General features: G+C 29.8%; 1 protein-coding gene across 6 annotated transcripts in view; it reads right to left on the reverse strand.

Moving 5' to 3' along the window:
• Positions 1-425: 425 nt before the first annotated feature.
• Positions 426-15,469, reverse strand: part of LOC126868591 (serine/threonine-protein kinase minibrain) — a 35,886-nt gene continuing 20,842 nt past the window's right edge. For all 6 annotated transcript variants that reach the window (XM_050624228.1, XM_050624224.1, XM_050624227.1 and 3 more), the window contains 7 exons: positions 12,602-12,867; positions 10,343-10,511; positions 9,442-9,609; positions 9,058-9,344; positions 8,842-8,988; positions 8,177-8,609; positions 426-5,204 (listed from right to left, as the gene is read on the reverse strand). In XM_050624228.1, coding sequence (XP_050480185.1) covers positions 4,747-5,204; positions 8,177-8,609; positions 8,842-8,988; positions 9,058-9,344; positions 9,442-9,609; positions 10,343-10,511; positions 12,602-12,867 — 1,928 coding nt within the window. In that variant the 3' untranslated portion in view covers positions 426-4,746. The remainder of the gene's footprint in view (positions 5,205-8,176; positions 8,610-8,841; positions 8,989-9,057; positions 9,345-9,441; positions 9,610-10,342; positions 10,512-12,601; positions 12,868-15,469) is intronic.

A 15,469-nucleotide genomic window follows, 5' to 3' on the forward strand; every position in this document is an offset into this window, starting at 1 on the left:
GTAGTAGTAGTAGTAGTAGTAGTAGTAGTAGTAGCAGTAGTAGTAGTAATGTAGTAGTAGTAGTAGTAGTAGTGTGGTAGTAGTAGTAGTAGTAGTAGTAGTAGTAGTAGTAGTAGTAGTAGTAGTAGTAGTAGTAGTAGTAGTAGTAGTAGTAGTAGTAGTAGTAGTGACAGTTTAATAGCAGGAATAGTAACAGTGGTAATAGGAGTGATGATGGTGATAGTGGTAGTAATAGTAGTAGTAATAGGAATAGCAATAGTAGTGGTAGTAACAATAAGAATAATGGTAATAATCATAATAAAGACAATAATAAAAATATTAATCACATAATCATAATAGTGATAGTAATGATAACGACAGAAGTAATATCAGGATGAATAATAATAAAATAAAAATAATAACAATAATAATAATAGTAGTAGTAATAATAGCAATAATAATATAATGTAATATAATATAATATGAAAATGTTTACAGGGTAGATACAACTTTTTCTTCATCTTGTATGGAGGCTTGTTAATTTTCATCTTAATAAATTGGTTTTTCTTAATTCAGTTTGTTTTCTGTATTCATTCCTTACATTTTTTATGTCGGTTAGCGTGTGCAATCATCAAACAAGAAACTGAAATGATGGATGTGTACTCATCATTTCTTCTCGTCTATAGACGTACGCACTTTGCATAACAGGCATACATCAGTCGTGTATTATAGTATATTTTCTGAACACAATGTTTTTACACATGACGTTAGGAAACTTATGGTATTTTAATCCAGTCACAATGTGTTTCAAAGAATTTGTTTTAAGATTTGCATAAATATAACGTATGGTTTTCAAATCATTTAACCAATTTAATAATTTGAGTGAAAAAAGCGTAAAGTGAATTTTTTAATAAATACCCTGATGAAGTTGTTTTAATTTTTTTTAGACAGAAATTAATAAAATAACTCGTTTTTTCAAAATATGAAGATATCCTGTATACCATTATGAAGCAATAAAAAATATACAAAAGTTTTTTAGTGATATATCGACAGTAAATTAATTAAATTTTATTCAATTAAAATTATTTGAAACACGAATCGTGATCGGTTCTTATACTATTTAAATGTATACAACTCTGTTGTTTGCTAATTGGCATAAATACTCTACATTTTGCGACAATTGTTGAGTGGACAAATTTTTTCGGGGTACAAAAACTATAAGAAACATATACGTTACAAATGGAAAAATATGAAAATATTTTGAAACGTATTCTCTGTGTAAAAAGTTTTTATATGAAAAATTAATTGGCGCGTTTGAAATGAATCTATTGTTGTATAATATATGAATTCCACTTTCTAACGAAAATTTGTCAATTTCATTTGTTATCCGACATATACTTCTTTTGTTTCACCAATTTTTTTCTTTTTCGAATAATCGACACCACTCTTCCGAGTATTTTTTAAAGATCTCCATAGTAATTAGTGAAATTGCACACATTTAAAACATTTCCCCTTCTTTTTCATTGTAAATATTAAACGAATTTGAATTTCAATTTTATGTAACGATCATCGCCTTTTTTTACAAGCGGCAACTCTACTAAATTTACTAGTAAGTGATAGGATACAATCAATCACTTTATCTTTTATCTAATCAAAGTAATGGTAATCGTTTTGGTAAAAATTAATAACTGTCAGATGAGAAAATGCTTCGATGATACGTTGGAAAAAACTGCATTGTGCTCAAAAGTCAACCTCTTCTAAATCTTTCCTCGTTTCCTTTTAACGAAAAAAGGACTTAGAAGACGACATTTTCCTATAATACAGTTTCTTGTGCTACAATTTTATCAAAAGTGAACTTTCCTCGTACCAAAATACATAAGTAAAAAAAAAAAGAGAGAAAAGAAGAGAAGAAGGAGCAGGAATTCTAGTTCTTTGGAGGACTGATGAGCACAATACATAACGTGAATTCGGAAGAGGGCATGTGTGGAATCATCACACATTTTGTCTACGTTTATAGAGCGTACTGATTTTTGCCGTTCAACAAGATTATCGAAATGTCAGAAATTGTCATGAAAAATCTTGACTAAATCTGACAAACAATGTTTTCTGTTTGAAAAATCATTCTCTCCCTTGCTCTCTCTCTCTTTCTCATACACATACACGCGCACGCACGACGCACGTACTACACACGCACACACACACACACGCGCGCGCGCGTATGCACGCACACACACACATTTTCGTTTTTTCTCGCTTTCCCTCTTCCATACTCTCTTTATAAAGTTGAGAGATATCGTCACGGCAAAATGTTTCTCGCTAACATAGAAATTTAAGAATAACTTCATGGTTGTTAGTAATTATAATTTTAGATCGAATTTACACCATTGCGTTTATCATTTCTCATTTATTCCACTTAAAACAGAAATTCGTTATACCTTTTAAAGTTAACATAACATAAGCAATGATCGTCATACATTAGGGCGAAGTAAAAATACTAATATAAATTTTTTAGTACTTGATGGTAGAAATCTATGAATTCGAACGAATGTCGTTTCGCGAGTCATTACGTCTATCGGCAAATCTTCACAATGCAAATATTTAAAAAATGCAGGATTCTAAGCAGCCTATCTAAACAAGCAATTCTCGAAAATTCAAACATTTCATTCTCTTTCATAAATTCGTATAATAGAAAATAAGGAAATTAATGTAAGTTTGAAATTCTCTTGAGGTGTACAGAAAAAATTTCCTCGAGAAAACGATGCATATTTTAAGTTAAGCTCCTTTCATGTAAATTATAATATTGTGAATGAAAAATATTCAAAATCAGTGTTATTAAAAACAAAATATTAAAAACCTGAATAAACAATGTTAAAATTATATAATCACATGCTTCGAATAAGCCGATAAGAAGCTGGCATACTGCATACAATAAAATATTAAAGTATCATTCGAATGTATATTTAGTTTCTGTAAAATAATACAAAACGGTCAATAAAATATCGTAAAATAATTTTAAAAATCAACCTGTTTAATGTATATGCCACAACAAAGAATAGAAACATGCAAAATATCTCAAGAATTATTTGTTGCAGTATATGTTATTAATAAGTATCGAAAATTTACATCGTTCGTCGTGTCTTGTTTTATATTATCTTATCGTTATTGACACAATTTGTTTGTATTTAATATTTCGCATTCTGGCATCGAAATTTACGTTCCTAGTTGTCGGTATTCTAGAACCAAATATGAAAAAATAAGAGAAATTCATTAGAAGGACCATATCGATCGATACAATTATCAGAACTTGAAAAGAAATGTGCAAGTGCCAGAAAACGATTATAAACTTATGCTGAAGGTATATTAATATAATATAAATAACATTACTATTACCAAAGTGAAACGGCAAAAATCAATTACGACTGCCATTGGAAACATATGTATATGAGTACGCGCGTATCGTTTATTATAAAGTATCTAGGTTTTTGTATGATTATATCGATCTTGATCTTATGTGTATACTGCCTTTTAACTTTCTTATTACTGTCTTCTGTATAAATATGTATTGTTGTTAAATCATGCAAACCTCGTTTGTTTAAAGTCCTTCGTCGGTAACAAACTGACGTTTGCAACGTCCTCTTTTCTATTCATCAAAGTAAATAAAAGAGTCGAGTTTACAATGTCAGTGTTCTCCTCTTTCACACTTAAAAGCTAAATCCTAAAGCTGCACTCTTATCATTTATCTATGTATATTGTACAAATAACTAGCATTTGACGCGACTGTTTGCTAGCAATTACTTGCTAAACCGTTTATATTCGTGACATTGTGTATAAAACTCTATTGGAGTATATGCTTACACTGGTAATTCTTATTTTTCCTTCTGTTTAATGCATTTTTAATAATAGTAATTATCACTTTTTCGCTCTCTAGGCCACACAGTTTGGGTGCCAAAATTTATTAACGACGTTTGCACGCGACTAAAGCATTTGGAGTGTTTGCAGAATCGGGCAGGACCCGAGAGGCCAGCTGGGTTCATCCTCACTAGACCATGTTTGTCTGTCCGTGCTCATAAGCAAAGTATCATAAGCTTCTGTGCCGGACGCGGTATATCCGTGCCCAATGTAAGACCAGTCGGCTTCTTAAGATAGATAAATAAAAAAAACTAAGAAGAGAAAGACAAAATGGAAAAAGGAAGTTTCCCTCATGTTTTCCTTTGCATTCCTTCGTATTTCTATTTTTCAACTGAATATTTCTCATTCTTTTTCTTTTTTTCTTCCCCCCCCCATCTTTTTGTTTTTAAAGAAGCCACTCATATATTTTTAAAATTTCCTTTTCTCATAAACGAACGAAGAATTTCTTGTATGATGAATTGCTTTGTTAACCTGTCTTTTATGTTTCGTTTTTGTTTTAAGCTGTTAGTTTGAAGCAATGTACTCTTACTAATGTACTCTTATTTTTTCAACACGTTTACGCAGCAATACTATATTTGTAGTGCTTTTGTCTCAAATTATTTCTCATAACCAATAAAACGACGAAATGCAAAGCAATGCAACGGGGAAGGACTTCAAATTTCCTACTGCCCGTTCTCATTTCCCTCTTTTTCTTTTCTTTTTTTTTCATAAACAGTACGATAGATTTTACGGTATCGTCATGAACTTCGTATATACAGTATATATAATCACCTAATATATATTTTTGACGGTACCGCTAACGCGACGATAGTATGTGTAATTGGCCATCGCCGTAGTTCCTTTTTATTCTGTTTCGTTTCAGTGAATAGCAACTGGACTCTGCTGGACGCATACTCCAACCATAGGACTGTCTTCCCTTTCTGGGTCTCTTTGTTTGCCGGTTGAGACTGTCGACGGTTGTCTGACTATTCCGTGCGTATCAGTCGTTGAATAACCGTAATTGTAAAAGTTCTGCTGCTGAATCATCGGTGAGGTCATCATCGCAGGCAGATGGGGTATACCAGGGAGAATTAGGCTATTATACGATCCAAGAGAGCTTTGTATCAGGGAACTGTCTACAGATTGCATGGACATCGGGCCGGATGCAGACACCCCAGTGGCCGAAGTTGACGGATAGTTTGTTGTAACAACGCGTCGATTCCCCAAATGACGAGGTGATGACTCGCACTCCATTGGCTGATAGCCACCAGGGAGACTTGATACTTGCATCGGATTGCCACTGTTGTTGCTTCCCTGTCCTGACATGGTTACCAGTCCTGGGACATTAAGAAAACACAACCTTAGATAAACAGATTAATCATTTTCACACTAATGCAAAGATCATCCAATGGATTACTATCTCTTACTATAGAATGTCACTATAAGAAAGTTAAAACAAATAAAAAAGTTTTCAAAATACTACGGGGATACATTCCAGGCATTGAACTTAACGTTTCGTTTTCCTCTCGTATAGTCAACAGTTCTGATTTAGATTTCATTAATATCTAAATATACCGATACCGACTGATCAATGATCGATATCTAAGCAATAACCAACTGTTCATCTTTGTTTCGGGTCAATCGAAAATGTAACAAGTTTAAACATATTTTACCAAAATTATGATTCATATACATAAAATTAGAAAGACGATTTCTAAGAGTTGCGTCTTTTACGAAATTGTTATTTCATATAATTTCTATTTTATATAAAGTATTCTATAAATACATTTATATTATCTGTTATTTGCTAGCTATATCAGAATAAATATGATAAACTTATGAGGTAAAAATAAATTTATAAAGTGAAAAAAGTAATATGTTTTTTGTGTTTTTAATGACATATTACTATTGTATTAATAATGTTATAACTGCTCTTTTTATTAGATTTTATAATTAGATATTGTTACATTTAAAGGACAATTTTAATAAGAAGCCGATAAAAAAGCTTTCTTAATGTTATTACATTAATATTTTATGTAATGTATTTTGATTTATGTTACATAAGTGATTAAATAAGTTAGACTAAATTAAAACCAACTAAATATTGTAGTTATTCATTCATGGTAAAGTGCAATTAATTAAAAAAGTATTGTTACGCTACTCTTTAAAATCGTCTTCCTTTGTATTCTATGATTCCTTATTATTTAGAAATATGTACTTTTTAGGACACTATATGCGTACATAAAATTACAATTAGTTATACATTAACTATATAAACCATTTTAATGAACATTTAGATAGTCGCTTTCAGGTAAGAATGTACAAGTCAGAAAGAAGAAATCATACTAAAAAAAATGAATGTAAAACGATAAATGTGCAGATTATAAATCAATAAAATGTTTACTGCAACAACGGAATTTAATGTTTCGTTATACGATGAAGATGCACTTCGCATGCTATATGCAAGCAGTTAAAGCATGCATGAAATAAATTACAAGACAATGAAGTAGTTGCTCTACAGAATAAAAACTTAATACAGATATGCAAATTGAATTACTTTTAACAAGAATATGTTCTCTGAAAACGAAAGAATTAATAAAAAAATATATATGCAATAAAATATATGTCATACATAAATTATTGTTATTTGTTATACTTGCATTTCTCATAACTGTGGATATAAACATTACAAAGAACATATTCTTAGAATGCTATTTAATATTTACTGCTTTTAAAATCTAATGTATTTCATAATAATATAATAATTTAAATAATAGAATTTATGATAATAAATATAAAACTTATAAGAGTACACTGTATCGAAGAACAGAGACACGGGCAATCAATATGAATCCGTCTCTCATATTTAAAAAAATCAGAAGTGCAAGTTCTTTTATTCAAGCAAGCAAGGCTTCGTATATTACATCCGAGGTCAGGATATGATTATCAGGGACATTGTTAGTCTTTTAGCTTGTAGGATTGTTTGTTAGACAGAACTTACTTATGTTAGTAAGTAAGATTAGGGTTGGGGCCTAGGACAGGTCGTCGCCGCCCCGCGGATACGACAGTCATCGAGCCACGTACTGTCCCCCCATCATATCTACGGGCAACAACAAGTATCGTTTAGTTTGCGCAGAAAATAAAATATATCAGACAAATATACATTTTATGTTGATATTCACTGATATTATATTATGATTTATATCTCTACTAAAATGTAATTATTAAAACAGTTCTTCTATTTAAACAAATTTTTAATAAATATAAATAATTATACTTTATAAGTGCCAATCTTTTGTTTATTTCATAAATAATTTTTATTTATTATGAAATATGTAACTATATAAGCAAATGTCTTATTTTCTGCACAAATTAAAGCCTGCCTAAATCTTCAATACAATGCCGCAGTTCCTTAAAAAGTTCAACACAAGAGAGTCACTGTATTGCTCTAATTCATTAACTTTTAGATATGTATAATATTTCTAAATTATCGCAGAAGCTTGAACTCAATTGGATGTTAAATTATAAACACTGAATTAAAAAACATGTTTATATGTATGTTACTTCAATTAGATTTTATATAGATTTATAGATTTTATATATTTATATAAAGAAGTACATTTTAGCTGTATAAGACAAAAGTTGCTATACATTATATGAAAAGCAAGTAGAAACAATCAGACAAATTTTCAATCATAAGATTGTACAAATTTTTTTATAAGTTAAAATAATTAATTAACAAAGTTATAAATTTAACGTATAGCCAGAATGTCAACTGTATATTTACTAAAACTGTGTACTTTTTAAGCGATATATAGTCTCTTTGCGATTATTTGCATAATCCATGTAATTATTACACATTTTATATTGTAAACAGCACGTGCGTTTATTAAATAAACAGAAATCTATTAGTAGATTTAGATTTATTCTAAATAAAGAAATATCAAATATAACTTTATTTAAAATTGATGTAAAAAAATTAAATTATCCACCTAAAATTTTTTATTTATATATTATCACATGATTTATTTTACTAAAATTTAGTTCATTTTATTTACCAGTGTAGTTTATCTAATTTTATTTTATTTATCAGTGTAGGACAACTTAACGAGTGAAGATGATTAAAAATCTTACTGAAAGTAGAATAACTGTATTATATACAAACTGCTTAAATTATGATTTAAAACCAATGGTAACAGGTAAAAAAAATACCAGATTTAAAGGAAAACATCTTTATCCTTCACGCGTGTAAAACGACCCAGTAAGCAAAAAATGCTGCTTTATGCATTATGAAGTTTTAGTAACTTACCATGATCTTGGCTCATCGATACCACTGCCGGGCTCGTGTTAGCACTGTTGGCAGCAGCAATATTTGTGTTGGTCCCCTCGTCGGCTGTACGCTTAAAGAAATTGTGCTGAAGTGCATAATACGGTGTCACTCTTGTTTTCGGATCAAAGTCTAACATTCGCAGGATCAAGTCTTTGAATTTGAGGTAATCGGAAATTGAATGACCAGGTTCACCTATCCTTCTACCACCAGGGCCTCCGCTTTCGACACCTAAGATATCATGTAAGCGTCTTGTACCAGGAGGTTTGTACTTTTTACCATCCTTTGACTTTTTCAGCACATACGAGCCATCCGTGGGGACTTTGTCAAAGTATTTCCGCGCTTTATGCGCTTGGTCCAATATATGTTTCGGTGGCATTCCTAGTACTTCTACAATTTTATTCATCTGATCGACCTGTGAAAGAAAAAAATGAATAATAAATAAAAAATACTTACTTTTCAATAAGAATTACGTACATTATAATGTTGCAATGAAAAACAATTATGTATTGTAGATTAAATGATTATATATTAAATATATTATAATGCATGAAATAAATTAATACTAAAATACTCTGCAATCAAATTACATCATAGGTGAGAGTTCAATAAGTTAATAATATAACTTAATAAGTTATAATTGCTACCTCATTGGCCCCACTGAACAGAGGTTCTCCTGTATGCATTTCAACTAAAATACATCCTAGACTCCACATGTCTATCGCAAGGTCATAAGGTATTCCTAATAAGACTTCAGGAGACCGGTAAAACCTGGATTGAATATACTGGTATATCTACGAGTAATATTAACAACAATTAGTTTCTGGATATTATCAAATTATGCTATGCCGTCAGATATTCACCCTTTGTCCAAGTTGACATGAACTACCAAAATCCACTATTTTTATCGCACTTCGTTTGGGATTGCACAAAAGTATGTTTTCAGGTTTCAGATCACAGTGAATGATGTTCAATTCCGGTGTAGACAGGAACAAAAGGGCAGTACACAGTTGCTGTGCAAACTTCCTTGTTAAGTTCAACGACACTCCTCGAAAATTCGTATTTCTAAGTAGATCATATAGATTATACGATAACAGTTCAAATACCAGACATAAATGATTCCGCCACATAAAATGCCTTTTTAGTTTAACTGTAATTAAAAAATTTGAATTATGAAGTAATTATAAATAATTTGATTTAAGTAGTACGTATATATATATATCTAATTATAAAATACAATAACCAACCTATATAATATTTGTTGTCGGTATCCGCCCTGTTCATCATTTCTAATAGCCTCACTTCGATTTGCGCTTGATTTAGAAAAGGTTTTTTGTTCTTGATAATTTTTATTGCCACTTGCGTTTGTTCTTCATGATCAAACGCTTTTACTACTTGGCCAAAACTGCCTTTACCTATAAAATGCAAATATTTCATGTCATAAAAATTATATTTATCGTACTTTACCACTCATAAAGATATATATTAAAGATTGTATTTAACTATTTAATTTAACTAGATATTTAAATCTTTGATATTCATATAGAGTATTGCTAAAGGAAACAGTCTTCTTAAAAGATGTACATAATTAGATATTACTAAATGTATTACAGATAAAATAGAGAAAAATGTCTCAGAAATATTTAAAATACTCATATTTAAGAAGATAAGCATTAAAGAAATGATTAAAAGCACTAATATTTACAATGGTACATATAATGTAATAAAACAATAAGTTTATCCAAATAAATTCTAAAATTAGTTGTAGAATTGTACTATAATTACAAATAATATTGCTGAAAATAGTACATATATTAAGAATAAGTCAATGATTTTCGTAAATTTAACTTTGCATAAAAGAATACGCTTATATATAACCACATTGAAAATTTTCTACATTTATCTATTAGCTACAGGTATTTAGCATTATGAGAATATCTTTTACATTGTTTTCCCTCTTCTCCCATTTTACTTAAGAAGGTTACTTTTTTCAGAGATACTTTGTACATTATTTTTATATAACACTCTTCTGTAATTTTTCCAGTTCTGTTGTTATATAATATTAATAACGGATTCCTCGTTATAAATGACTCATATTTAATAGAATAGAACATAGCCGAGCATCTTTATAGTCTAGAGCATTATTACCTATTAGCGAATCGATCTCATAACGATCGAGGAACTTTTCCCCATTCTTGATAATATAATCATGATTATCGTCATCCCAACCATCGTTGTACAATTTTCTTTCTTTTTTATGGGAACCATCTTCTCCTTGCATCTGTTGCGCCCTTCTCTTTTTCTTAGCATAATAAACCTATGAAAAAAACGAGCAAATTAATGAAGCAGAAAATTATATACATACACAAAATTATATATTACAGGTTATAAAATGTTACATTAGACAATATAAACTATTAAAAATTTTTTTTAAATATTAAAAGGATATCTTATTTTATAATAATTTGATTATTAAACAGAGTCAGAATTCAAATAAAAATTATTAGTTTTCAAATAAATGCAAGTATTATAATATATTTTATGCACAAAGTATTTTTATTTTATTTTCAAATGCTTTTGTTGGTTTTTCCATCCTTTCTCATACATGGATTAGTTAGTATTCAATTTTTTCTAATGGTAGAATGGATTAAGCAAAAAATAAAATGAAAAAAAATATAGCATAAACAAAACGTGGAGTTAGTCAAATCCAAGTAAAGATAAAATAAGGATAAAGAAATTGAAAGACATAACTTATAAGTGACAAGATATAATTAAGGAAGATAAAATTATTCCATAAAAGAGATAAGTGCAAGATAAAAATTAATGAAGACTTATTGTATGAATATTATTATAAAAAGAATTTAAAAATTTGAAGAAGCACAGAACACTGATTTAATTCTTCTGCACTTTTTATTCATTAATGCATTTGACAGGTTTCTTTTATCAATATTTTATATCACAATAGTATTTTTAATGATAAAGGCAGAAACAAACAAATAGAAATAAGCTGTACAAAATAAAGATAAAAAGTTAGTAGTTGAGTTAAATGTAAGGTTTGTCAAGAAAATAAATATATATGTTTAGCATCAAAGAAAAGTAGAAGTATAAAACACTATAATAATGTTGTATTGCATATGATATTATTATATTATTACGTTATGCTATCATATTATTGTAAATTATCTCTCAATAGATTAATTGGGTAATTATTATAATATAATAATCAATAAATTATTGATAGAATGAAAAGTTTCCGACGAACTTCATTGAAGACATAGAAGAATGAAGAAAGAAAGAAATAGAATCTTGGACTGTCTTTAGAAGAATGTAGGATATTTTCGTATCTTTTTTTACAATGTTATAGAAAATATTTGAGAATTTTGAAGGCACTATAATTTTTATTATAAGAGATACATATAAATCGCAAGTTTATCTGTTATTATTTGTTTTCCATCCAAAATTAAATGATCTTTTGCTTATAACATTTTCATTATTTTACTTAGTGATGTACGATCTTGTTTATATTAATAAAAATTATACAAAAATGTTTATATTAATAAAAATATAAATTAAAACTGTTTTAGATTCTAAATGTTTACAAACCATTTGCTATTATTTCTTTTATAAAAGAAAAAAACAATGAAAGTATTACTATAGGTTACCAACGAAGCCATTAATTATGTCTTTATGTTTAACAAAAGAATGGTCAGCTAGGAGAGAAAAAAAGATGAATAAATAAGTATGTAGGTAAGTATGTAGTTAAAGAAGTTACGTGCGTAGATGAGACAAAGCAGAGGAAGAGGTGGGTATACTGTGAAAGACGCGGAGGAAGATGGAAGGGGTACGATAAAGATAACCAATTAATTTGCACATAATATTAAAGGCAAATATATTTGAATATTGATTATTTGTGCTCTAAACACACCGAATAAATCTAATGTAAACGAACGACTATTGAGCAGAGGTTAGTAACAATTATTTATTATAAAAATCATTTATCGATATAATTTCCATCCATTACTGAATTTTTTACTACTATTATTGAAAATCGAAAGAAAGGAAACAGAATACGTATTTTAATTGCCCACTTGTAAATTTTGTATTCTTAGCCTTTTACCTTTTTACTACCTTAACTACGTCAATAATTATTTAATAGTAATATTCAATAATGTTTAATTATTGTAAAAATCAGTAGCATGTTATGTTTGATGTGACAGATTTTCAAACTATTCTTCTGTGAATCAGAAGTCAAGTGAAGTCATGTGAAGAAGTGAATAAGAAGTCAAGATCCAAGGATAGTATAATTTTATAATTTTATCAAAAGAATAACAGTAAACAGACTTGAACAGAAAAAGAAGCATAATTGAAAAACGATAAACGATTTGTTAAATGAAAAGTATCTTTCACCTCGTTGATGTGCTTGTAAGTTTTGATGAGATCTACACTGAGTTTCCTAAGAGGTGCCGTAGCTGGATCACGAAACCTATGGGGTATCCTAGCTTGCATAGCGTGTATATCCGCGGGGGTTTCTTGCGGAACCCCGCCAGTACCGCCACCGGTACCGGCACCCCCACATACTGTAGGAGGTAATGGCTCCTCAGCTACCAGACGACCGTAAAGGGGCGCGCCGCCGCCTCCACCACCGCCACCGCCTGCACCCGCCCTTCCGCTTACTGAAAATTAAACATTACCAAATTAATACTAATTATTAATATATTTATCCTCGGTGATTAGTTTATTTATTACTTTTAAAGGCTATCGATCGACATAGCTATATAACTTGCCTTAATATTTCTCCTACTCTAATTGGCAGGAAATAAATATTAAAGTATTTAATTACTTAATAAATTAATTTTGCGAGTCATTCGTTGAATGATGAATACTAATTCCTCTAGTTATAAATTGAAACTATCTAAATAAGAGAATTCGAATCTGATCGTTGACGATCATAATTTAGAATTAAAATGTAAACAGATCAATCGTTACAATGAGATTAATTTCTCATACAATACATACGATACAATCATATCTACTCCCTTCTTTTAAGACCTAAGGTATAAATTATCGATTTTAAAATCTTCTTTTGATATTAAAATCGTTGGTATTTAATTAGTATTTGATACTAAAGACGAAAGTTCACTTAAAAGTAGTTTAGTCACGGTATACACAGCTCGTATGTACAATGTTACAGTACATGTGATTGAGAATCCACGCAACGAGGTCACGAAGACTGACATAGGTCGTGCGATAACTAGCACGCATTCCGCTTCATTCATGTTTCTTGATATAGACTGACTTTCACCCATATACAACCATTCTCTAAAACTGCCCCTAGAGAGTATTCGTAAATGTACACCACCTAGTCTTTCTCAAGTAGCTACTACCAGTCACAATCTTTGTTGAATAAATGAGATATTTTGTGATAACTGTCATGTAAAAATTGCATTCTATATTATATGACAATTTTCTGAAATTATTTTATAAACAAGTAATAGTGTAAGAGATGAAAAGAAATATTTTTATAAATACAAGCAATTAGATGAAGGAAAAAGAGTACTTTGTTACAATTTATTTGTTATTAAAAGATGTATGTAATTTGCGAAACAAGATAAAGTGCATCAATGCATCGTACAACAGAACTATTACTAATGAAAATTACATTAAATATAATACGTAGTCTTAGTATAAAACATACTAGTAATTACAATGTTACGAAATGTTCAAACTATTTCTTCCATTCTTGATCTTACATAACTTTGAAGTTCATAATAGATCATATATTTAGTTTAATCCGAGTTAATACCACATGTTATTAACTTAAATAAAAATAAAATAATAATTTAATCAAAAAAGCTTGTGAAAATATACGTTTTTCATTTTTATATAAAATTATTGATCAATTGTTTACAAATTAATAGTAATAAATTATATGTTATTAAGTAATTGACTTTTTATGGTATCTATTCATAGATGAATTTTTAGTAATATTTAATAGATCAATATAGAGCAAACTATAACAGTTTCGAAAAAATAAAACAATTTGAACGATGTCCCTCCGTTTGATTGCTTCAATTGAGCTTACCGGGTGGCTTGAGTATTTATCGCAGCCCCACGTGGTGAGAATCTCTGTGTAAGGGTCGAATCATGTTCTGTTACCGACGACGACGACGACAACGACAACGATGACGACGACAACGACGACAACAACAACAATGACGACGACAACGACGACGACGACAACGACGACGACGACGACAACGACAACGACAACGACAACGACAACGACAACGACAACGACAACGACAACGACAACGACAACGACAACGACAACGACAACGACAACGACAACGACAACGACAACGACAACGACAACGACAACGACAACGACAACGACAACGACAACGACAACGACAACGACAACGACAACGACAACGACAACGACAACGACAACGACGACATAACGCAACTGCTTGTTTGGTACGAGTATGGTACGAGTACGGTATTTAATCGTAATCTTTTGATCTTAATATTTAATGCTTCCAAAATATTAAATGTGTTATTGTAATAAAGGTAACTTATTGTTTCGCTAATTTACTTCTTCGAACGTGCTCAAATATAAAAATTGTACGTTCGAAGTACATTATATATATCATTTCGAATTTCTCGATTGATAATTGTGAGAGATAATTCGATAATTAAATTAGAAACTTAAAAAAACATAATTCAAAGAACTTTACTTTCTTTCCTTAATAAACTCCTTCCAATTTTATTTAAATTTTATTTAAATTATTCATCTTAATGTTTGTATAGGTTTATATTACATTAATTTATAAATGACCTAGTAAATGAGCAAACGCAAACTTTGATCTATCATATTTAAAATCACTAGCGCAATTTTAATGTACGTACAAACTATTCGGTATTACGTACACACTATTATACTTGAGGCTAATATTGAAACAGCATAGGTAAATATGCTTATTGGACGTGTACACAGCCAACATATTTTCATGAACAAAATACATATGTATATTTTTTTATTGAGTAACTGCTTTAGAGTAGGCGATAACCCTCTTATAAAAACTGAAGTATGCATCACAGGTGAAATATAAGCATCGCCAAGTTCGAAAGAAGTTTTAACATGGATGTTAAAACTCTCTCTCTCGAATAGGTTGAACAAAATGTTGGTAACTTTTGCGCAATTTTTCTATGACATTATTAACTTTATAACACTATCATTTGTTCATAAAGAGTTGAGATGTAATCAAATTAATA

Source organism: Bombus huntii, chromosome 8 (genome assembly GCF_024542735.1).
Source record: "Bombus huntii isolate Logan2020A chromosome 8, iyBomHunt1.1, whole genome shotgun sequence".
Classification (NCBI taxonomy): Eukaryota; Metazoa; Arthropoda; class Insecta; order Hymenoptera; family Apidae; genus Bombus; species Bombus huntii.